Source organism: Mytilus galloprovincialis, chromosome 12, assembly GCF_965363235.1.
Source record: "Mytilus galloprovincialis chromosome 12, xbMytGall1.hap1.1, whole genome shotgun sequence".
In the NCBI taxonomy this organism is placed as follows: domain Eukaryota; kingdom Metazoa; phylum Mollusca; class Bivalvia; order Mytilida; family Mytilidae; genus Mytilus; species Mytilus galloprovincialis.
This window is the reverse complement of record NC_134849.1, coordinates 19,892,096-19,917,964: the sequence shown is the minus strand read 5'-3', so window position 1 is coordinate 19,917,964 and position 25,869 is coordinate 19,892,096. Positions and strand designations below refer to the sequence as shown.

The following is a 25,869-nucleotide window of genomic DNA, read 5'->3' as shown; positions in this document are numbered from 1 at the left end:
TTTTTTTGCATTGATGAAACATAATTTACCAACTGCTTATCTTGAGCAAGTTCAATGAAGGGGAAATAGTAACAGATATATCATTATGCATTTTCTTAACAGTTTCCTAAAAATTTGAATAAATTGCATAATACTGTACAAAATATGCATCAGCTGAATTTAAATAGTTTTGAAATACAAAAACCTACTAACTCTTAGTATTTATGTAGTATTACATATAATTTCTACACCTAAAAGTTTGTTATGAGAACGACCAACATTTAATATTTATCTACATGTATGAGAGCAACTGTATTTTGATACGGCCAACCAAGGAAGAATTTGTGACAAATTGAACTTATCAAATTAAAAAAAACATCTTACAGGGGGCACCTGTTTATAAAGTATTTGATCCCAATCTTTGTAAATATTTACTGAGTATGCAGGTCAGTCTTGATTACTGATCTTTATCTACATTTATTTATGTGACAGGGAAGGATTTAAACAACCATCTAGATTAAATGTTCATTGTATCTGTGCATTACAACAGAATATTAGGTGTTTTGATAAGCCATGACAAGGTCAAAGAATGTTATCTTACAGCTTATTAGACCAAATAAAAAAATATGTGTGTTTCATATTATCCTTCCTACCCTATATTTTAAGCTAAAAAAAGCCTATCATAAAGTTTTTTTGTCACTTAACTTTTCAATTTAAGCACTGTTTAAGTCAGAATTTCTCTCCAATAGATCTAGACTTGATGTAAATTTAAAAGAAAATCCCTACCTACCTACCTACCTACCCTTTCTTTTCAAAGATAACACACATATTATTTTATTTGGCCTTACATCTTATTATTAAATATCCTTAAGTGGCATTTGTATTTTGTAAAATAGTCATTTTACATGTTATATTTAGCATGTTGAAAATTAACATGCAGTGTGTATATTGTAAAATATATTTATATAAACTTTTAACATGCACTGAATGTCTTTTGGATCTACATGTATGTTACTGTAAAGGTGAAAACCTCCTACATTTGCATTTAGGAATATTTAACATATATTTAATTTATAATTACATGTGCTGTTCAATAGAATATATATACATTTTGTAAAAGCTACATCATGTGTACATTGTGTACATTGTAAGTCCAACATGTTAACCTTTTTGGCACCTTTGAATGTCTTCAATCAATAAGGACTGTCTTATAATGATCCTGAAATAAGACAAAAACAAAAATAGAAGCTTGTTTATAAAAAGACCTCATTATATGTTTTAAAAAGGAGTAGGTACATGTACTAGTAAGGGAATTTAATAATTAATATAACTTTGAATTAAAGACTATTTTGGACTTATTTAGGTTTCAATTAAAATACCAATTAATGTTCTATTTGTTTTTCACCTACAATACCAATTTATATTCTCCCCATTAATCCTGGGATTTGAAACAGCACTGTATCCCTTCATATTTATAATACATGGTATTATAAAATGTGTACAGCTAGACTTGTGTTATAATGTTCTATGGTGTTATAAAGCCCTGGGGAGAACAGTGATTGGGTAAATACCAAAATTAGGTGAAGTTAGAGAAACTTTTACAGACATAGTTTTTTTCCTGGTCTGGCTTGAAGTAGGAGAAACTTCAGTGATATTGATGACTCTGTTTTTTCATCGTTATTAATCTCGATTAAAAGCTTTTATATTCCCATACCTCATCCATCAAATTAGGATTAAAACTTTTGCCTGTAAATCATGATAGCTGTCATATTTATAATACAATAATTTGATATCACTAGAATGTTTTCTGGAATCCTGTCATCCCATCCATGTTGAAGCTTCAAATTGACATAGCACATTTGATTGATTTAGCTAGACTTTGGCTTAGCTACAGCTTATAAGGAGATTTTTGTGTCTATTTTCGATAAAGTCAGAGTGTTTGAAAATATCAAACAAATAAAAGTATATTTATGTACTGACTCAATGAGGACATTGTACATCAGTATAAGAAGATATGGTATTAGTGACAATGACACAGGAAACCATTATTGTTCAAAATACAGCCTTCAATAGGAGCCTTGGCTCACACATAAATAGCAAAACATTTCAAACCAACACATGAAGTTTTGTCATGCGACTTGTTTAGAAAGTTTTTTTTCTTCAAAGCTATACAAAGGCCTCGGTGGCCGAGTGGTCAAAGAAAGTACTACTGTAATCACTAGCCTGTCAACACTGAGTTTGTGAGTTCGACTCCAATCTTAATTGACTAGGATTGTCAGTTTTCCTATTGAAAGTCAGTGGTTTTCTCTAGGCACTCGGGCTTCCTCCACCAATGAAAACTGCCTCCCACAAAATAGTCTAAAAGCAGTGCTAAAAAGTGGCGTAAAAACACTAAAAATCAAATCAAATGAAAGCTTTACATGTGTAGTTAGAAATTCCATACGGACAAAGTATGATAATGTTGATGCTTTGGCAGAAATATAGGCACTTTTAGTTTGGTTATCAGAAATTATTTATTAAAAAAATTTGAAAAACATTATTTATAAAAGCATGAAAACCGATAGACTAGGGTATGGCTGTGGTGTATATTTATGTTATAAAATAAATATAAACTGCACATTCAAAGCTATTCTAATTTATAATTTAGACAACAAGACAATGATGTCACATAATGACAGCACTTCACTTGTATAAACCAAAGAGTTGAATTGTAAATTCAAAGAATTGAATAAGTTTACTTTATTTTCAATCAAATGTTTAAACAATGGCTATTATTATTCCTCCTTCATTTCTAATCCATATTCCTCCTTCATTTCTAATCCATTGTAGATGTTATTACCTTTATTTTTTTGGGTCCCACTTTTTATACGACCGCAATTTTCGTCGTATATTGCTATCACGTTGGCGTCGGCGTCGTTGTCGTCCGGCGTCCGAATACTTTTAGTTTTCGCACTCTAACTTTAGTAAAAGTGAATGGAAATCTATGAAATTTTAACACAAGGTTTATGACCACAAAAGGAAGGTTGGTATTGATTTTGGGAGTTTTGGTCCCAACATTTTAGGAATTAGGGGCCAAAAAGGGCCCAAATAAGCATTTTCTTGGTTTTCGCACTATAACTTTAGTTTAAGTTAATAGAAATCTATGAAATTTTGACACAAGGTTTATGACCACAAAAGAACGGTTGGGATTGATTTTGGGAGTTTTGGTCTCAACAGTTTAGGAATTAGGGGCCAAAAAAGGGCCCAAATAAGCATTATTCTTGGTTTTCGCACAATAACATTAGTTTAAGTAAATAGAAATCAATGAAATTTAAACACAATGTTAATGACTACAAAAGGAAGGTTGGTATTGATTTTGGGAGTTTAGGTCCCAACAGTTTAGGAATTAGGGGCCAAAAAGGAACCCAAATAAGCATTTTTCTTGGTTTTCGCACCATAACGTTAGTATAAGTAAATAGAAATCTATGAAATTTAAACACAAGGTTTATGACCATAAAAGAAAGGTTGGGTTTGATTTTGGGAGTTTTGGTCCCAACATAATAAGGGGCCCAAAGGGTCCAAAATTAAACTTTTGTTTGATTTCATCAAAATTGAATAATTGGGGTTCTTTGATATGCTGAATCTAACTGTCATGACTGTGTATGTAGATTCTTAACTTTTGGTCCCGTTTTCAAATTGGTCTACATTAAGGTCCAAAGGGTCCAAAATTAAACTTAGTTTGATTTTGACAAAAAATGAATCAGTTAGGTTCTTTGATATGCTGAATCTAAAAATGTACTTAGATTCTTGATTATTGGCCCAGTTTTCAAGTTGGTCCAAATCGGGGTCCAAAATTAAACTTTGTTTGATTTCATCAAAAATTGAATAAATGGGGTTCTTTGATATACCAAATCTAACTGTGTATGTAGATTCTTCATTTTTGGTCCTGTTTTCAAATTGGTCTACACTAAAGTCCAAAGGGTCCAAAATTAAACTTAGTCTGATTTTAACAAAAATTGAAATCTTGAAGTTCTTTGATATGCTGAATCCAAAAATGTACTTAGATTTTTTATTATGGGCCCAGTTTTCAAGTTGGTCCAAATCAGGATCTAAAATTATTATATTAAGTATTGTGCAATAGCAAGTCTTTTCAATTGCACAGTATTGCGCAATGGCAAGAAATATCTAATTGCACAATATTGTGAAATATCAAATTTTTTTTTAATTAGAGTTATCTTTCTTTGTCCAGATTAGTAAGCAAGAAATATCTAATTGCAAAATATTGTGCAATAGCAAGATTTTTTTTTAATTGGAGTTATCTTTCTTTGTCCAGAATCAACTTAAATCTTTGTTATATACAATATACAATGTATATTCACTTTTTACTACCAACTGATAAATTAAAATAATCTTTACCATTCAGTGATAACAAGCAGTTTTTTTACATCTTAATATTTTATGATGTATTTAAATGAGTAGTTATTGTTGCAAACTCCATTAGAAATTTTAATTGAGATTAGTTTTGGAATAAGGGAAAGGGGGATGTGATTAAAAAAATTGGGTTCAATTTTTATACGACCGCAAATTTTGAAAAAATTTTCGTCGTATATTGCTATCACGTTGGCGTCGTCGTCGTCGTCCGGCGTCCGAATACTTTTAGTTTTCGCACTCTAACTTTAGTAAAAGTGAATGGAAATCTATGAAATTTTAACACAAGGTTTATGACCACAAAAGGAAGGTTGGTATTGATTTTGGGAGTTTTGGTCCCAACATTTTAGGAATTAGGGGCCAAAAAGGGCCCAAATAAGCATTTTCTTGGTTTTCGCACTATAACTTTAGTTTAAGTTAATAGAAATCTATGAAATTTTGACACAAGGTTTATGACCACAAATGAACGGTTGGGATTGATTTTGGGAGTTTTGGTCTCAACAGTTTAGGAATTAGGGGCCAAAAAAGGGCCCAAATAAGCATTATTCTTGGTTTTCGCACAATAACATTAGTTTAAGTAAATAGAAATCAATGAAATTTAAACACAATGTTAATGACTACAAAAGGAAGGTTGGTATTGATTTTGGGAGTTTAGGTCCCAACAGTTTAGGAATTAGGGGCCAAAAAGGGACCCAAATAAGCATTTTTCTTGGTTTTCGCACCATAACGTTAGTATAAGTAAATAGAAATCTATGAAATTTAAACACAAGGTTTATGACCATAAAAGAAAGGTTGGGTTTGATTTTGGGAGTTTTGGTCCCAACATAATAAGGGGCCCAAAGGGTCCAAAATTTAACTTTTGTTTGATTTCATCAAAATTGAATAATTGGGGTTCTTTGATATGCTGAATCTAACTGTCATGACTGTGTATGTAGATTCTTAACTTTTGGTCCCGTTTTCAAATTGGTCTATATTAAGGTCCAAAGGGTCCAAAATTAAACTTAGTTTGATTTTGACAAAAAATGAATCAGTTAGGTTCTTTGATATGCTGAATCTAAAAATGTACTTAGATTCTTGATTATTGGCCCAGTTTTCAAGTTGGTCCAAATCGGGGTCCAAAATTAAACTTTGTTTGATTTCATCAAAAATTGAATAAATGGGGTTCTTTGATATACCAAATCTAACTGTGTATGTAGATTCTTCATTTTTGGTCCTGTTTTCAAATTGGTCTACACTAAAGTCCAAAGGGTCCAAAATTAAACTTAGTCTGATTTTAACAAAAATTGAAATCTTGAAGTTCTTTGATATGCTGAATCCAAAAATGTACTTAGATTTTTTATTATGGGCCCAGTTTTCAAGTTGGTCCAAATCAGGATCTAAAATTATTATATTAAGTATTGTGCGATAGCAAGTCTTTTCAATTGCACAGTATTGCGCAATGGCAAGAAATATCTAATTGCACAATATTGTGAAATATCAAATTTTTTTTTAATTAGAGTTATCTTTCTTTGTCCAGAATAGTAAGCAAGAAATATCTAATTGCAAAATATTGTGCAATAGCAAGATTTTTTTTAATTGGAGTTATCTTTCTTTGTCCAGAATCAACTTAAATCTTTGTTATATACAATATACAATGTATATTCACTTTTTACTACCAACTGATAAATTAAAATAATCTTTACCATTCAGTGATAACAAGCAGTTTTTTTACATCTTAATATTTTATGATGTATTTAAATGAGTAGTTATTGTTGCAAACTCCATTAGAAATTTTAATTGAGATTAGTTTTGGAATAAGGGAAAGGGGGATGTGATTAAAAAAATTGGGTTCAATTTTTCTCATTTGAAATTTCATAAATAAAAAAGAAAATTTCTTCAAACATTTTTTTGAGAGGATTAATATTCAACAGCATAGTGAATTGCTCTAAGAGAAACAAAAATTTTAAGTTCATTAGAACACATTCATTCTGTGTCAGAAACCTATGCTGTGTCAACTATTTAATCACAATCCAAATTTAGAGCTGAATCCAGCTTGAATGTTGTGTCCATACTTGCCCTAACCGTTCAGGGTTCAACCTCTGCGGTCGTATAAAGCTACGCCCTGCGTAGCATCTGGTTGCTATTGCCAAAAAATTGTATTTGTGGATTCATGATTTTTTTGTTTGGCTTTAAATGCAGTCTGCATACCAGCATATAGAAAACTTATATTTGATTCAACATTTAAATTCATACAAATGAAACTCATGTTAAATTTTACCTCATGAATAATGATGACTCCACAGTAATCAGAAGATACTGGACATTGCTATTACCCTTTCTGATCTTACTTACTTTCTCTTTAAACTTTTGCCTGTTTTATCATTTTACAAACCGAAAAAACTTTCTCGGACTTAAAGTGTTGGTTGGTTTTGATTTTTGCATTGATTTTAAGAACTTTTCTTTGATAACATATCTATAAATACATTTTGTTTTCAGATTACCACCAGGGTTTACACAGCTCCGTAACCTGACACGGTTGGGATTAAACGATGTTTCCTTGGACCGACTGCCTCAGGATATTGGAAGGTAAGGTTAACTATAGATTAATTTATTAAATTTTTTTTCGAAAAATTTCCGGTGACAAGTATTTCATGCCTATTTGTGACAATCAAAGGATAGAAACATGGTTGGTGTACTATATATGTAGATTGATTAATTAAATTTTATGTTGAATGTCCAGTGACAAATATTTCTTGGTTATTTCTGAAAGTCACACACAGCATTGGAATTTGATTCTGTACATGTGCATGCTACGCTTGATAAGCAGATAGTGCTGGAAATAATGTATCATTAAGAATGAAATTAAATATTTGCCTTACATTGTTTTTATCTCTGTCTGCCATGCCTAAGTTTTAATTCTATTTATGATTTCTATTTCCAGTTTATCCAACTAAGTATCATTAGAACTATGTGAAAATATGATCAGGAATGAGTTTATTTCTATTTATGATTTCTATTTTCAGTTTATCCAACTTAGTATCATTAGAACTACGTGAAAATATGATCAAGAATCTTCCTCAGTCTATTTCATTTTTAAGCAAATTAGAGATTTTAGATTTAGGCAGCAATGAGATCGATGAATTGGTAAGTATCATAAGGCCAAATAGAAAAAGATGTGTTTCTTATTACATGTACCCTACCATCCTCAAAAGTAGCCTACCCTTAAACAAAAATTGACATTTTTCAATAAGCAGTTAAACATGTTAAAGTCAGAATGTCCCTCCCATAGACTCAATACATGTAAAAACAAGGGTAAAACTATATGTCCCCGACAACTTTGTTGCAGGGCCATAAAATTTTTTAAAAATCTGTACCTACCCAATATTTTTCCAAAGATGGAATAGGAAACATATATTTTTTTTTGGCGTAACTGAAAAATATCCTAGATGGTAATATATATAACTTTTCAGGCAAATTCTTTTGCCATAATTAGTGAAATTTCTAGCAAAATAAAAGAACATAAGCCTAAATTTTGAATTAATTTAAAAAAAAGGGTAGGTATGGATTTGAACGTACATCAGTTTTGTTTGAATTAAGAAATATTAGATTTTACTGTTTGAAGGCTAGTCAATCTTAAATTTTTATACGACCGCAAAATTTGAAAAATTTTTCGTCGTATATTGCTATCACGTTGGCGTCGGCGTCGTCGTCTTCGTCGTCGTCGTCGTCGTCGTCGTCGTCCGGCGTCCGAATACTTTTAGTTTTCGCACTCTAACTTTAGTAAAAGTGAATGGAAATCTATGAAATTTTAACACAAGGTTTATGACCACAAAAGGAAGGTTGGTATTGATTTTGGGAGTTTTGGTCCCAATATATTAGGAATAAGGGGCCAAAAAGGGCCCAAATAAGCATTTTCTTGGTTTTTGCACTATAACTTTAGTTTAAGTTAATAGAAATCTATGAAATTTTGACACAAGGTGTATGACCACAAAAGAACGGTTGGGATTGATTTTGGGAGTTTAGGTTTCAACAGTTTAGGAATTAGGGGCCAAAAAAGGGCCCAAATAAGCATTATTCTTGGTTTTCGCACAATAACTTTAGTTTAAGTAAATAGAAATCAATGAAATTTAAACACAATGTTAATGACTACAAAAGGACGGTTGGTATTGATTTTGGGAGTTTAGGTCCCAACAGTTTAGGAATTAGGGGCCAAAAAGGGACCCAAATAAGCATTTTTCTTGGTTTTCGCACCATAACATTAGTATAAGTAAATAGAAATCTATGAAATTTAAACACAAGGTTTATGACCATAAAAGGAAGGTTGGTTTTGATTTTGGGAGTTTTGGTCCCAACAGAATAAGGGGCCCAAAGGGTCCAAAATTAAACTTTGTTTGATTTCATCAAAATTGAATAATTGGGGTTCTTTGATATGCCGAATCTAACTGTCATGACTGTGTATGTAGATTCTTAACTTTTGGTCCCGTTTTCAAATTGGTCTACATTAAGGTCCAAAGGGTCCAAAATTAAACTTAGTTTGATTTTGACAAAAAATGAATCAGTTAGGTTCTTTGATATGCTGAATCTAAAAATGTACTTAGATTCTTGATTATTGGCCCAGTTTTCAAGTTGGTCCAAATCGGGGTCCAAAATTAAACTTTGTTTGATTTCATCAAAAATTGAATAAATGGGGTTCTTTGATATACCAAATCTAACTGTGTATGTAGATTCTTCATTTTTGGTCCTGTTTTCAAATTGGTCTACACTAAAGTCCAAAGGGTCCAAAATTAAACTTAGTCTGATTTCAACAAAAATTGAAATCTTGGGGTTCTTTGATATGCTGAATCCAAAAATGTACTTAGATTTTTTATTATGGGCCCAGTTTTCAAGTTGGTCCAAATCAGGATCTAAAATTATTATATTAAGTATTGTGCAATAGCAAGTCTTTTCAATTGCACAGTATTGCACAATGGCAAGAAATATCTAATTGCACAATATTGTGAAATAGCAAATTTTTTTTTAATTAGAGTTATCTTTCTTTGTCCAGAATAGTAAGCAAGAAATATCTAATTGCAAAATATTGTGCAATAGCAAGATTTTTTTTTAATTGGAGTTATCTTTCTTTGTCCAGAATCAACTTAAATCTTTGTTATATACAATATACAATGTATATTCACTTTTTACTACCAACTGATAAATTATAATAAATAACATTCAGTGATAACAAGCAGTTTTTTTTACATCTTAATATTTTATGATGTATTTAAATGAGTAGTTATTGTTGCAAACTCCATTAGAAATTTTAATTGAGATTAGTTTTGGAATAAGGGAAAGGGGGATGTGATTAAAAAAATTGGGTTCAATTTTTCTCATTTGAAATTTCATAAATAAAAAAGAAAATTTCTTCAAACATTTTTATGCCCCACCTACGATAGTAGAGGAGCATTATGTTTTCTGGTCTGTGCGTCCGTCTGTCCCGCTTCAGGTTAAAGTTTTTGGTCAAGGTAGTTTTTGATGAAGTTTAAGTCCAATCGACTTCAAACTTAGTACACATGTCCCCTATGATATGATCTTTCTAATTTTAATGCCAAATTAGAGTTTTTACCCCAATTTCACGGTCCACTGAACATGGAAAATGATAGTGCGAGTGGGGCATTCGTGTACTGAGGACACATTCTTGTTTTGAGAGGATTAATATTCAACAGCATAGTGAATTGCTCTAAGAGAAAACAAAAATTTTAAGTTCATTAGAACACATTCATTCTGTGTCAGAAACCTATGCTGTGTCAACTATTTAATCACAATCCAAATTTAGAGCTGAATCCAGCTTGAATGTTGTGTCCATACTTGCCCCAACCGTTCAGGGTTTAACCTCTGCGGTCGTATAAAGCTACGCCCTGCGGAGCATCTGGTTTTAATTTTTCTTGAATTATTGCATTCTGGCTATTTTCAATACAATTGAATTAACATGCACCAACAATTTTGAATGTGCCATTTTTAACTGAAGATAATTTATTTATCTTGCAGCCAGAGATCATAGGGACCTTACCTAGCCTTCAGGAACTATGGTTAGATGGTAACGATCTCACTGAATTACCTCCGGTAAGTTTATCAGAATTAACAGTATTCCTATCACTACTTAAAGCTTTAGTACTGAGTAAATAATTCAATATTACTCAATTAAGGTAAATTTAAAAATGTTGATTTTTCTGTGTTGTGCTTTATCATGTTTATGGAGTGTTTTTTTTTTTCCGTTACCATCATATCATTATGCTTGTGTGCAATTTTGAAGAAATTAAATCTCAAACCAACTTATTTTCACTGATACTCATTCCAGTTGAAAATTTGTAAAAAAATAATTAAGAATTCCTATGATTATCATCCTACTGCTTGTAATTTTAAGTCCCAAAATGGCATTAAAGGGACCATTACAAAACAATTGTTGGGTAAATCACACAAAATTGCAGTTATGAATGCAGTCTTACAGGTGATTATTAGGTTTGCCTTGATAGTATTTCACTTAAAGAAAATTACATGTAGCTTGGAAGACAGCAAGTACATGTACATGTATACATGTGTTAATTAAGGTTAATTGAACACACTTGAGATAACAGACTGATCAAGGTCAGGATAGCAAATAATAAGTGGACGAGAGAAGAAAAAATCATTGGCTATTGTAAATCAACAATTTGTTTTGTATCAGATTTAGTAAGTACATAGTTACAACAAACTATGAAACACCATGTCGTGATAGAAAGATCATATATTTCTAATATTGTAAATAATTTAAAATGAATATGTTGGTTGTATTTATTTATCATTGTCCAAATGATCAATTAATTTTCCAAACATGACACTTTCATCTGACAGTTATTTATATTGTGTTTGATGATATGGATTTTTTATAAATAAAATAGTAAAATTGATTTTCTTTTCTGAATACTTCTAAATAATGTCTTTTTTTGCTGTTTTATTTTGAGAATAGAAGCATTTTACACATCTTTTTTTAGCTCACCTGGCCCAAAGGGCCAAGTGAGCTTTTCTCATCACTTGGCGTCCGTCGTCCGTCGTCGTCGTCCGTCGTTAGCTTTTACAAAAATCTTCTCCTCTGAAACTACTGGGCCAATTTTTACCAAACTTGGCCACAATCATTATTAGGGTATCTAGTTTAAAAATTGTGTCCGGTGACCCAGCCAACCAACCAAGATGGCCGCCATGGCTAAAAATAGAACATAGGGGTAAAATGCAGTTTTTGGCTTATAACTCAAAAACCAAAGCATTTAGAGCAAATCTGACATGGGTAAAATTGTTAATCAGGTCAAGATCTATCTGCCCTGAAATTTTTAGATGAATCGGACAACCCGTTGATAGGTTGCTGCCCCTGAATTGGTAATTTTAAGGAAATTTTGCTGTTTTTGGATATTATCTTGAATATTATCATAGATAGAGATAAACTGTAAACAGCAAAAATGTTCAGTAAAAAAAGATCTACAAATAAGTCAACAGGACCAAAATGGTCTGTTGACCCCTTTAGGAGTTATTGCCCTTTATAGTCAATTTTTAACCATTTTTCGTAAATGTTAGTCATCTTTTACAAAAATCTTCTCCTCTGAAACTACTGGGCCAAATTAAACCAAACTTGACCACAATCATCATTGGGGTATCTAGTTAAAAAATTGTGTCCGGTGACCTGGCCAACAAACCAAGATGGCTGCCATGGCTAAAAATCGAACATCGGGGTAAAATGCAGTTTTTGGCTTATCACTCAAAAACCAAAGCATTTAGAGCAAATCTGACAGTGGTAAAATTGTTTATCAGGTCAAGATCTATCTGCCCTGAAATTTTGAGATGAATTGGACAACCCGTTGATAGGTTGCTGCCCCTGAATTGGTAATTTTAAGGACATTTTGCTGTTTTTGGTTATTATCTTGAATTTTATTATTGATAGAGATAAACTGTAAACAGCAAAAATGTTCAGCAAAGTAAGATCTACAAATAAGTCAACAAGACCGAAATGGTCTGTTGATTTCTTTAGGAGTTATTGCCCTTTATAGTCAATTTTTAACCATTTTTCATAAATCTTAGTTATCTTTTACAAAAATCTTCTCCTCTGAAACTACTGGGTCAAATTAAACCAAACTTGGCCACAATCATTATTGGGGTATTTAGTTTAAAAATTGTGTCCCGTGACCTGGCCAACCAACCAAGATGGCCGCCATGGCTAAAAATAGAACATAAGGGTGAAATGTAGATTTTGGCTTATAACTCTGAAACCGCAGCCTTTAGAGCAAATCTGACATGGGGTAAAATTGTTTATCAGGTCAAGATCTATCTGCCCTGAAATTTTCAGATGAATCTGACAACTTGTTGTTGGGTTGCTGCCCCTGAATTGGTAATTTTAAGGAAATTTTGCTGTTTTTGGTTATTATCTTGAATATTATTATAGATAGAGATAAACTGTAAACATCAATAATGTTAAGCAAAGTAAGATTTACAAATAAGTCAACATGACGGAAATGGTCAATTGACCCCTAAGGAGTTATTGTCCTTTATAGTCAATTTTTAACAATTTTCATAAAATTTGTAAATTTTAACTAACATTTTCCACTGAAACTACTGGGCCAAGTTCATTATAGATAGAGATAATTGTAAGTAGCAAGAATGTTCAGTAAAGTAAGATGTACAAACACATCACCATCTCAAAACACAATTTTGTCATGAATCCATCTGCTTCCTTTGTTTAATATTCACATAGACCAAGGTGAGCGACACAGGCTCTTTAGAGCCTCTAGTTCCTATTTTGGTCCAAAGATTTTAAAAAAAACATAAAAAGTCATGATATTGATTCCCATTTCAATTTAAAGCTGAAGAATAGTTTATGGATGACGATTTGATATTCATGTAGTTATTGTGACACAATTTCTATGGCTTATCAAACAAACTACTTGCAAGTAGGGTTGTTGTCGCTTTGACACATTCCCCATTTCCATTCTCAATTTTATTTGCAATTTCTGAATTTGCAGTATATGAGTTTAAAGTAAACTTTACTGTTAGTTTGCATTTAGAACACTTGTTTCTCTATAATTGTACAGTTGATAATCCTCATTGATTTACATAGAAGCTTCAGAATTTCTTCCAATCTAAGAAAGTAAATGTTGATGCTAATATTGTTAATATTTGTCGTTAAGATCAGGTTTTTTTTACGATTCGTGTTTGATTACTGATCAGTGAATTATTACAGAATTGCCTCAGGGCTATTCCAGAAAAAAATGTAGGGGGTGGGGGGTTGGAAGGCAGTTTTTGTCAGCACCCGCCACCCAGACAATTGTAATTGAGAATTATAGTGCATTATAGTGTGAAAAGTTGCTCTGATACCCATCACCCATGTATTATTAATACAATGTGTCTTCCAACTTTTCACACTATAATGCACTATAATTCTCAATTACAATTGTCTGGGTGGCGGGTGCTGATAAAAACTGCCTTCCAACCCCCCATACATTTTTTTCTGGAATAGCCCTCAGAATTTCTTCCAATCTAAGAATTTAGAAAGTAAATGTTGATGCTGTTTTTTATTCAGCTAATATTGTTGGTTGATATTTATCATTAAGATCAGAATTTTTTTACGATTCATGTTTGATTACTGATCAGTGAATTATTACAGAATTGCTTCAGAATTTTTTCCAATCTAAGAATTTAGAAAGTAAATGTTGATGCTATTGTTTATTCAGCTAATATTGTTGGTTGATATTTATCATTAAGATCAGAATTTTTTTACGATTGGTGTTTGATTACTGATCAGTGAATTGTTACGGAATTAATATCTGACTTCCTACAGAGGATCTTTAATTCTATTTTCTCCCAAAGGATATTGACCATATTGTTGTACAATATTGGTTACATCTGTACATCGAGATGTTTCCGAGTTGTTATTCCCATGTCCTTAACTCGGGATAATTTTGTTATCTCCTGTCAGTTTCGTTTATTGATTATCTTTATTTAATTGGTCCTTGATACAGGAAATCATCTATATATAGCTTGAAAACTTCTCGATATAAACCTGTCCATAATCAATATAGGATCTTTAAGGTTAAATTAGTCGATGTCACAATTATAAGACGTTGTAGCACTGGGTTAATGAGGCATGATCCTACTTAAGAAGGACTAGATTGATAATGCCTGATTCTACTTGGGAAGGACATGCCATTTTAACTGGATTAATCACGTCAATAGACCAGATGTAACTCAGAAGAAATATCATCTACAATTTAAATTTATAAGAAAAATATATGAGGACCCATTGGAGAGAATTTTTAGTTCCTTGAACCTGCTTTTATGTGAAATATATTATAAATCTGTGTAAGGGTTATTCCATTAAAATGTATGCAGTAAGGGAAGTTAAATTATTGAATGTGGGTCATGAGTCTTTTTATGCCCCACCTACGAAAGTAGAGGGGCATTATTATTTCTGGTCTGTGCCTCCGTCCATTTGTCCGTTCGTGTGTCCGTTTCAGGTTAAAGTTTTTGGTCAAGGTAGTTTTTGAAGAAGTTTAAGTCCAATCATTAGGGCTTGAAACTTAGTACACATGTTCCGAATGATATTTTAATGCCAAATTATAGTTTTTACCCCAATTTCATGGTCCACTAAACATAGAAAATGATAGTGCGAAGTTCAGGTTAAAGTTTTTGGTCAAGGTAGTTTTTGATGAAGTTAAAGTTACATCAACTTGAAACCTAGTACACATGTTCCCTATGATATGATCTTTCGAATTTTAATTCCAAATTAAAGTTTTGACCCCAATTTCACAGTCCACTGAACATAGAAAATGGTAGTGCAAGTGGGGCATTCGTGTACTATGGACACATTCCTGTTTCAATATGTATCTATTACCATTATGCAAAATAATTTTAGAAATGGTTCTTGGTTGTAGGGATATTTTAAAAAAGTCTCTTCCTTCTCTCCCTTAAACATTTAAATGGAATAGTCTAAATCAACGAAAGATGGCTTGAAACTCCTTCTTAAAGCATAGTGAACCGCTCTTCCTTAAACATTTAAATGGAATAGCCTAAATCAACGAAAGATGGCTTGAAACTCCTTCTTTAAGCATAGTGAACCGCTCTCCCTTAAACATTTAAATGGAATAGTCTAAATCAACGAAAGATGGCTTGAAACTCCTTCTTTAAGCATAGTGAACCGCTCTCCCATAAACATTTAAATGGAATAGTCTAAATCAACGAAAAAGATGGCTTGAAACTCCTTCTTTAAGCATAGTGAACCGCTCTCCCTTAAACATTTAAATGGAATAGTCTAAATCAACGAAAGATGGCTTGAAACTCCTTCTTTAAGCATAGTGAACCGCTTTCCCTTAAACATTAAAATGGAATAGCCTAAATCAACGAAAAAGATGGCTTGAAACTCCTTCTTTAAGCATAGTGAACTGCTCTCCCTTCCTTATAAAATATTTACCCAGACACTTTTTGTCTGCTCATTAAGACCCTATCCCTCACTACCACCACTCTAAAAAAATTCTTATGTCCTCAAAAGGTACTTATTACTTATTTGATTGTAGAAGAATATAAGGACTTTTTATCCCCTTACACTGCCTTAGTACCATGGCTGATAGACAAAACTAATTAAAAAATTGTGACAAACTGCTGTGTGACTTGTCTTAAATGATTGTTTATTGATTTTCTCATCATATGGTGATTTTACAGCAGAAATGTCACATGACTAGGGATATGACCGCTATGACAATGTTCAAAATTACATAAAAAAATATCCATATTTGGAAGAAAGTATTGCTTGTCTTTTGATCCGTTTCCTACTTTGCCATGGTGTCGTCAGTTTATTTTCATCCTTTGAATGTAATTGTCCCTTTGGAATCTCCCATTCCTGATTAGGTTCAAATACCTACTAAGTAAACATCCATATTTGGAAGAAAGTATTGTTTGTCTTTTGATCCATTTCCTACTTTGCAATGGAGTTGTCAGTTTATTTTCATCCTCTGATTGTTAATGTCCCTTTGGTATCTCCCACTCCTGACTAGGTTCAAAAATACATACCAAGAAAACATCCTATTAGGAAAAATGTATAAAATACAATATATGACAAATGTTATAGATGAGAGCATCTGGCATATTCCTTGGTCAAGCCAAGATCATGTTAGGTTTTGATATATTTGAAGAGAAATGATTATAGTTTTGTTAGAAATTGGTCAAACATGGTGCTTATTTTTGTCCATTATCAAATATGTAGTTGATTTCAGATGCCTAATATTGTTAGAGATTAAATTTTCACCTGACTTCAGCATTTAAAACATTGTCCAAGATTGGTCCTACCACCAGAATGGTATTTGCTAGTTCCATTGTAATCAACATGTCATCAAAAGACAACTATTTCCATCAAATCTGAATTTTTCTGTAAAACCAGTCAAAAGATATTTAACATAAAAAGTTTCTGAATAAAGCATAATACTTTTGTGTCAAACAGTATTCCAGATTTTTTTGTTGTAATTTTAAAATCCCTAATATTTGTTTGTTAAAAAGACAATTCCCAAAGGGTCAGGAAAATCCCCATCAAATCAATTAAATCTCATGCAACTGAATATAACTGATATCTATTTCTTTGAAAGAAGTTAAATCCATGTTTCCATCAAATAAGTCTAATTTCCAAGGGGAAAATGATCACATCTTAATTTTAATGGATCATGCTTCTGCAGGCTTTTGTAAGTTGGAAATTTGTAATTATTCAAATCAATAAATTTTGTTGGAGACGGACATTAAAATAATTGTTCAACTTGCACACCATGCAAATACATTTAGAGATGATTATTGCATTACAGATTAGTATATATAAGAAGATGTGGTATGAGTGCCAATGAAACAACTCTCCAAGTCACAAATTGTAAAAGTAAACCATTATAGGTCAAAGTTCGGCCTTAAACATAGATCCTTGAACAGCAAGCTATAAAGGGCCCCAAAAATACCAGTGTGATACCTTTCAAACAGGAAAAATAAATGTTCTGATCTAAATTAAAAAATTCGAGAAACTAGAAACACTGAGTCACTTATGAATCACATCAACAAACGACAACCACTGAATATCAGGTTCCTGACTTAGGACAGGTGCAAATTAATACATGTTTAAATATTTTTAAACAACTGCAAAAATTTTGCTTTTGTATTATTTTATGGCAATCCTAATGGGGCTTTTCCTGAGACTGCCTCACTCTCTGCATTTTAAAAAGTCCATCATATCTGAAGGTTTTCATGGTTTCTATTTGATAATGTTCGTCGTTAAACTTTTGTAGAGATACATGTAGATTTGTTATGTAATATTATTGGCTTGGAAACATTGTGGTTTCATAATTGCTTAAAGCCTTTCAAACTTGTTTCCAAAATGTAAAAATATAAGACCCAACACCTGAAGTGGTGATTGTGAGGTAGGGTAAAAACGAGTGGATATCACTAGGTTATTCAAAGTCATCTTTAAAAAAAACGAATATGTCGACAATTTCCAAAATGAACGAATTTGATTTCCTGCTTAAATTGTCAACTTCTAACCTTGAAAAAAATATGAATATTTTTGAAATTGGCATGAAATACAGGCAGAATTTTGATGATAACTGTAGCCATTGAATGATAACCTTTAATAACACAATCTATTATTTTACCGATTCTATTATTTGACCATTTTACCGTTAGTATTGAATTGATGATAAGATAATTAACAGACAAAACCTATATAACCAGGAATGAAGATTGGTTTATTGATTTTATAATTCAGTTTTATGACTTGTTATATGGGGATTTTTTTGTCAATGGTAATGAGGTATTAATGAAGTGATCGTAGGCCTTGAAGATATACATCAGAAGTCTTACAGCTGAACACTTGATCAACAAGTTAAATGAGCAGTAGACGGTTCTTCAGCACTGACATGATTAATACCATATCTACTCTAGAATTGACCATTTAGAAATTGTTATGGTTAAAAATTCCTCAGGCAAAGTTGACCTTATATAATTTGACCTTGATTTTTATTGATTTTACAATAAAAAAATGGATCAGATAGCTCTTCAACTTTTTTTTGTTCTTTTGTATTTTGTTGAACATTGATATTTGGTAGTTCACATTTGCTTATGAAATCCCTGAAAATCAGTCTGCCATGAATAGTAACTAGTACTTATAAAGTAATAAATAGCATCAAACCAGTCATCTTGATAGTTTGAAATTTTTCATTTTGTGCCTCACATCAGGTCAGGCAAATGAAAAGTTTGTCCAGACCGAAGTTAATTGGCATGGCAGATATATGAATATCACATAGAAAAAATATGAAAAAAAAAATACAGACAGGTAAGTACAGATTTATCATAAACAAGGTTTTTACTTTAAAAAACCATATTTGCTCAGGCATATTTTGGGACCTTTTATAGTCTTTAAGGTACATGAACCAAATCTGCAGGACCTCTACTACAATTGGTGATCATGTGCAAGTTTAGATTTAAAACAGTATGAATAAATAAAGCAATCATAAATGTTTGCTTCAACTTTTTCTTTCCTTCCTTTCAGGAAATTGGCAATTTGAAGAAGTTATCTATCCTTGATGTATCTGAGAACCAGCTGGACTACTTACCAGAGGAACTTGGTGGTTTACAATGTTTGACAGATCTGTGTTTATCTCAGAACTGTTTGGAGAATCTTCCTGATGGAATTGGTAAGGTTGATGATAATTCAGGGTTTAGATGTGTTTTTATGCCCCACCTACAATAGTAGAGGGGCATTATGTTTTCTGGTCTGTGCGTCCGTTCGTCCGTCCGTTCGTTCGTCCGTCTGTCCCGCTTCAGGTTAAAGTTTTTGGTCGAGGTAGTTTTTGATGAAGTTGAAGTCCAATCGACTTCAAACTTGGTACACATGTTCCCTATTATATGATCTTTCTAATTTTAATGCCAAATTAGAGATTTTACCCCAATTTCACGGTCCACTGAACATAGAAAATGATAGTGCGAGTGGGGCATTCGTGTACTGAGGACACATTCTTGTTTTCTTCAGTTTCTATGTTTTGCCCATTATTATCTACTCTGTAAACCCCATCCAGGTCCACTTAATTCCTAGCTTTCTAATTTTATATTTCAATCACCATCTTTTCTGTAAATTTATGAAAAAAAAATGCTTGAAACTTGTCTACCCATAAACACAATCACAGAATTTTTTTCTCCAAAATGTCAACTAAAAAAAAGGAATATAACAATTGAAATTAAAAGTGATGTGACTAGCCTTTAATCAAGAGGCATAAGCTGTCAATCTCATGATCTTGGTTGAGTAAGTAGACGCTATGTAAGAATGGAGAATATATTATTTTAAAGTTGTATGAGCAATGGCACATTTCATAACCATGTAAATTTTTGCCCGTCTCCCATCTGTCATAGTACATTGACTTTGAGTATATTATTTTTTAGGACGATTGAGAAAGTTGACGATATTTAAGATTGACCAGAACAGACTGCTGAACTTGACCCCAACAATAGGAAAGTAAGTACCAAGTGGTATGGATATAAATGTATACTATACATTCAGAAATGATTAAATATTAATTGGGTGAATAATGCAATAATATTAACTCTTATTCTGATAACTGATACATATATCTGTATGCGGATGTTTTGAAACCCTAATTCTTAAATTTGGTATATGTGTTCATTCTTCAAAAGTCAGAATTGGGCAATGCAATCTCTAGTAACAGGGGATAGAAGTAGAGTTTCTATCGATTATAAAGGTGAAAAAAAAAGTGGGAATGTTTGTATTAGAAAACAGAGATTCTGTTTTATAAATTTTCAAATTTGGAATTTTCCTTCTTGATTTTTTTTATATTGTGAACAATTTGATCTCATTGTCATATTTTATATTTTTCAGTTGTGATAACCTGCAAGAGCTAATAATAACAGAAAATTTACTATCAGTGAGTATATTTTCATAGATTAATCACTATAAATTTTACTGCTTTAACAGTACTTTAAAGTTTCAGACTCTCCCGAAAAACATTTTAATCAATTCACTGCTAGTTATCCAAGAATGTTCAAATAAGCAATTATAGGCAACCATACGGTCTGTAACAAAAGAAAAAAAAAATATACTGTTATAACAAAGACATGAAACTATTGAATTGAGAAAACTAACAATCCTGCTAATCATCTTAATCTGTGAAGAAAAAAAATAACAAGTAATGATATGTTGATAATGTGGATTGAAAAAAAATGTGTTTATAATTTTTCAGGATTTGCCAATTTCAATTGGGAAATTAAAAAGTATGACAGTTTTTAATGTAGACAGAAACAGACTGACAGACATCCCTGTAGAAATTGGTAAATGTCTACGACTGAATGTGTTATCACTACGAGACAACAGATTGTTGAGGTTGCCACAGGAATTAGGAAGATTGGAAGATTTACATGTCTTAGATGTGTCCGGAAATAGGTATAGAATCAAAACAAAATATTATCAGGTTAAAACTATTTAGTGAAGGTGTTCAGAGAAAATACACAAAGACTGGGAAAACAAAAAGGGTTCCAATGATACCATTCACTAGATATATTGTACAGATATATATTTTGTCATATTATGATTTAGAACACATATATATACATGTATGTTTACATTTGTCTAACCAATTATGTCTAAAGTAGGAGGAATGAGTATGACAATTGGTCCGAGACCACAATTGTCGTCCCTTGATTTTCGTTGTTCACGAATATAGTCCCTAGTGTTGACAGTGGGTTACTTGCTTATGATTTTTATACCTCTACAAAATTTATTTCTCCATGTTTTATGCCTCAAATTGAAAGTAGGGGGTGAAAATACACTGTAAAAAAATTTGGGTCCAGAATTTTAAAGGAAAGTAGTCATTTGGTCCAGCTGGAAAAGGTTAAAAATTAGCACTTCGGAAGCTGTCAAAAGATTTCAAGACACCCTAAACATAAAATTGTCCATATTTTAAGTTAGAGGCGATGAATTTTTCTATAATTTTGATATAATTTGTCCCAAAAGTAGAACAACACACTGAAAAAATTTCATTGAGAAAGCGCTGGTGGGATTTTTTAAATTTTCATATATGTTCTAAAAGAAATGTACTACGAAATAATTGTGGTCTCGGACGAATGTTAGTATTGAAAAATCTATCAGATTTGTGACTATCTTTCCTTACTACAACACATCTGTTCCTTTCATAAGAAAGACGTAAAAGTTTTACTTTTAGAAAAAATTGAGTTTTCAAAGGAAACATGTAAAATTGTTATTGGTGCAATTTCCATACTTGAAGAGGATTTCTTATTAGAGAAAATTTTGTTTTATGATATTCAAGTTATATGTATTTTAACTAATAATTCTGATATCATTTGCATATCTATAAATACTTGAATTGGATTTGTCAATTAGAATTTTTCTCTTGGTTTACACTTCGATAAACCATGTTTCCGAAACTACTTTCGTAATCTATTCATGCGCGATACACATTCTTGCAAGGATACTGGGATTTTCAGCAAATTGAGATTATTAAACAATTGTATGACAGCTGTTTCTATTCTAATGCATATATATAATAAAAAAATAAATAAAATAAATGCCTTAAAGCTTCGAAAATGTATATAAATAAAATTTTGATAAAATTCCGCGAAATTTCATGAAGGATTTGGCGAAGTTTACGTCATGGCAAAACAACACGTCACACAAATGAAAATTTTCAAGGGAAAGATTATTTCGTTACGTGTACGCTTCAAATTCGGATAATATCTAATTAAAATGAAGTTTTTGAGGTAGGTGCTATTTCATTTTAGGTTCTGTTGCATTTATCGGACATTTATGGTTTTTAGAAAGTCAAGGTGGCGGCGTACTCCTTAGTTACGACATGCCATTGTGCTTTGGCGGTAAATATAGTAGCCGTCAAACAAATAATGTAAATTAATAATGGCGTATGTTTGGCTGAAGAATTATAAGGATTAAACACATTTTTTCTAGAGGTTATTGATGTGTAAACCGGGGCGATTAACTCACAAACTGAATAAAAGTCTTTTAAACACATTTTTTCTAGAGGTTATTGATGTGTAAACCGGGTCTCTTACTCACAAACTTAACATAAAAGTCCTTTGGACTTTTATTCAGTTTGTGAGTTAATCGCCCCGGTTTACACATCAATAACCTCTAGAAAAAATGTGTTTAATCCTATAGTAAAGTAGCAAACATAAGTTGCTGTTATAGTATATTGCTTACTACATTTAATGAATCATAATGTGACATGAGTTGAAAGATAAATCTGACTTAGGATTTTCCTTTTCGTTTCAGGTTAGAATATTTACCTATAACTGTAGCTAATTTAAATCTGAAAGCTTTGTGGTTGTCTGAGAACCAGGCAAAACCCATGTTAAAATTCCAGACAGATTTTGATGAGAGAACTGGGCAACAAGTCCTGACATGTTTTCTGTTACCCCAGCAGGATTTCCACACAGAAAGTATGGGTAGGTTTTATGGTTATAAATTTTCATAGTTTTTGATATTATAGAAGTAAACATTGAAAAAGTTTACCATGTCCGTTAGTATGCCTCAAAATTGGTTTTGCTTCAATAACTTAAGTTTTCCTAAAAAAATATGATGTAACTTACACACAATGCTTGTGACCATAAAAGCAGTTCAATTTTGAATTTGGTTGGCATCACTTTTACCTTTCTATAGTTATGCCCCATTACAAATGGAAAAAAATACTCAATATTTTTTTCTGTTCTCTAACTTGAGCTTGCCTCAATAAATCTTATACACAATGCTTATTGCCAGAAACTACAATCATGTATGAATTAGGGTCGCATCATTTTTATTGTTCTTGAGTTATGTTCCTTGATAACATTATATGCAACAAAAGGACACATTTCCCATTTATGTTTCTTAATCCTATGAAAATGAAATTTATCAACAGTATTACATGTGTTCACTTTATTTGACAGAGAATTTATTACGTGGTAGTACAACAACTGACCAAGACAGTCGACTAAGTGATCATATTGAAAGACATAGAGACAGTAAAATCCACTTCGATGTACCAAAAGAAGATGACACAGACACAGAAAGTGAAGGGGTTAGTTTGATCTTGATTGCACTGTTATGAAATATACTTTTATTCATGCATCTGTATTGAGATGATGGTCATTCTTTAAAGGAGCAAGTAGCTCCAAATGGTTTGATACTACCTTTCCATACATACAATTTTTTTACAGATAAATATTTTTGAAAAAGCCAGAGGTCGTACAACACTACAATTTCAGATGGAATTTTGAAGAGGCAACATGTTATCTATGCCTTCTTTTCTCTTTTTGATCATATTTAATCATATCTGTAAGGTGTCCGTCAACTTCCCAAGTTCTGTGTTTGAAGGCTGTAGGAACTAAGCTTGTGCTTCAGAACAGTCTTGATGTAAATCTTAATATTACTATTGAATGCCAATTATACTGTATAGCGGATTATTTTCGGGGATGTAAAATTTCGTGATTTTCATTGAATAAGTATACAAAATATTTTGGCAGTTATTATTTTGGCGGATTCAAAACTTTTATCAATACCTTTGCATGTGCCGTTTTAAAATGACGGAATTTATTTTGGCGGTTTTGTTCTATACTCAAAAATAAGCGAAAATTTGAACCCTGCAATAATAACCAGTATACAGTGTTACAAATGCAATGTATGAAATGTTAAAAATACATAATCAAACTTAAGCTGTTTTTTTTTTTTTTTTTGTTCTGATTTTTGACTTTTTTCCCCTCCAAATATAAAGAAAAGTTATTATTCACTAGGATGCAATGCAAACTGTGTTTTTAAATCCTTTCAATTCTTTTATCTGCAAAATAATGCTATGGAGCACAGCTTCATTATTCAGCAGCTTAAACAGAATTTTTCATCTTTATACATTGTTATTGAGGGTTGGGTGGCTTTCTTCATGTGAGTTAATAGGGGGGATTTCGTTCCAAAAAATCAAATATTACCTTTATATTTGATGCTAAGACTGTTGATGCTCTTCATTTCTTCAAATGAACTTAAGGTGGTACCTAACACTACAGGGAGATAACTCTGTAAAATCAGTTAAACGTTTAAATTACGTTGTGTTAAGGGAATACTAAGCTTCTCAATGATCAAAATAAGTGTTTGTCAAACTGCTATATAACCAGTGTAATTTTTCTGATAAAACGGTTGGTTCAAATTTTTTGAAATTTTTATATTTTTGTAAAAGGGTCAAAGTAAATACTTTGTCAAAATTTAAAGAAAATTAAACGAGCCAAATTAATTTTAGTTAAAGTGTTGGGTACCACCTTAAAATGAATATAAAATGTTTATTTTATTACAAATTACTTTGAATTTTTTGCATTATCTTTATTATAGCATGTTTTGACATAAAAATCCAATGGTTGTTTATGGGTACTGCATGTGAATGATTCTATGCTTTATTGCATTGTTCTATCTTGTATATTTTCTGTATATATAGAGCCATTTCCAGAGGCATGATACACCTCACCCTAAAGATCTTAAGAAACGCTTCTTGAAAGGAAAAACATCTATTGACGGCCACGTCATCCCACATCAGGAAAAGAAAAAGGAGGTAATGTTCTAACAACGATTTATCTCTTTTAAATGCTACCTTAAAAATTATACATTATTAAATTGTTTATGTATATATATAATTACATAAAAATGATTCACTGTAGAATTGAATGTTTGGTTTTTCTGACCTTGGCCTCATATTCTTGGATCATGTTAAGTTTATGTGATACTTGTAATAAAGCTTTCTATTTAGGACTATCAACATAATATCAATGGTTGGTAAAGATGGTGAGGCATTTCAGTGTGTGCACTCTTGTTGAAAAAATATACTGTTAACCAACTAATTTTCACGAGCGATTTATTTTCGCGACTTTCACAAGTAAAAACATATTGCGAAAATAAAAAACTTGAATCTATTTTCATTTAACCACACCGAACAAAGATGAGAATGGCAAAAATAAATCGCCACGAAATGAGTTGGTAAAGGCTAAACACAAAACAGAGTATCCGCGAAAATAAGTATTTGAAATTTTAACAAGTAACCTTTAACATTTTGTTATGAGGCCTCATGCTTTACTGTAAAATGAATTTTCAGATTTACTGACTCAGTTATCAGCAAGTAGAACCTCACAGTTTATTTGAAAAAAAAACTTTTTTGGAATACTCTGTTTTCAGTACTTGCAATATTTTTTTGTTTCAGGATCTAGTTTTTATGCCATCACGAGACAATGATCCCAGATGGTCTATGACTATTGATGTAGAAAAACCACATACAGAAAAGAAGAGTTCTCACCAATCAGAACATCCACCTGTTATAAAAGGTAAGCTAAGGCTTAACTCAAAATGAGTATAACAATACTAAATAACGGTTTCATGATTAAGTGACACAGGTATTGTACTAGGCAGAGTGTTTCATTATTGAGAGGGGCTCGGAGGGG

At 31.8% G+C, this 25,869-nt stretch overlaps 1 protein-coding gene across 14 annotated transcripts in view; it reads left to right on the top strand.

Annotated features, from left to right (window-relative positions):
* LOC143055509 (protein scribble homolog) overlaps positions 1–25,869 on the top strand; it is a 77,236-nt gene that overhangs the window by 6,262 nt on the left and 45,105 nt on the right. For 13 of the 14 annotated variants that reach the window (XM_076228670.1, XM_076228669.1, XM_076228668.1 and 10 more), the window contains exons 4-14: positions 6,862–6,951; positions 7,389–7,509; positions 10,390–10,464; positions 18,932–19,076; positions 19,819–19,891; positions 20,273–20,318; positions 20,634–20,833; positions 22,694–22,866; positions 23,347–23,477; positions 24,876–24,989; positions 25,632–25,752. In XM_076228670.1, coding sequence (XP_076084785.1) covers positions 6,862–6,951; positions 7,389–7,509; positions 10,390–10,464; positions 18,932–19,076; positions 19,819–19,891; positions 20,273–20,318; positions 20,634–20,833; positions 22,694–22,866; positions 23,347–23,477; positions 24,876–24,989; positions 25,632–25,752 — 1,289 coding nt within the window. The remainder of the gene's footprint in view (positions 1–6,861; positions 6,952–7,388; positions 7,510–10,389; positions 10,465–18,931; positions 19,077–19,818; positions 19,892–20,272; positions 20,319–20,633; positions 20,834–22,693; positions 22,867–23,346; positions 23,478–24,875; positions 24,990–25,631; positions 25,753–25,869) is intronic. The other variant, XM_076228663.1, reaches the window with a different exon arrangement.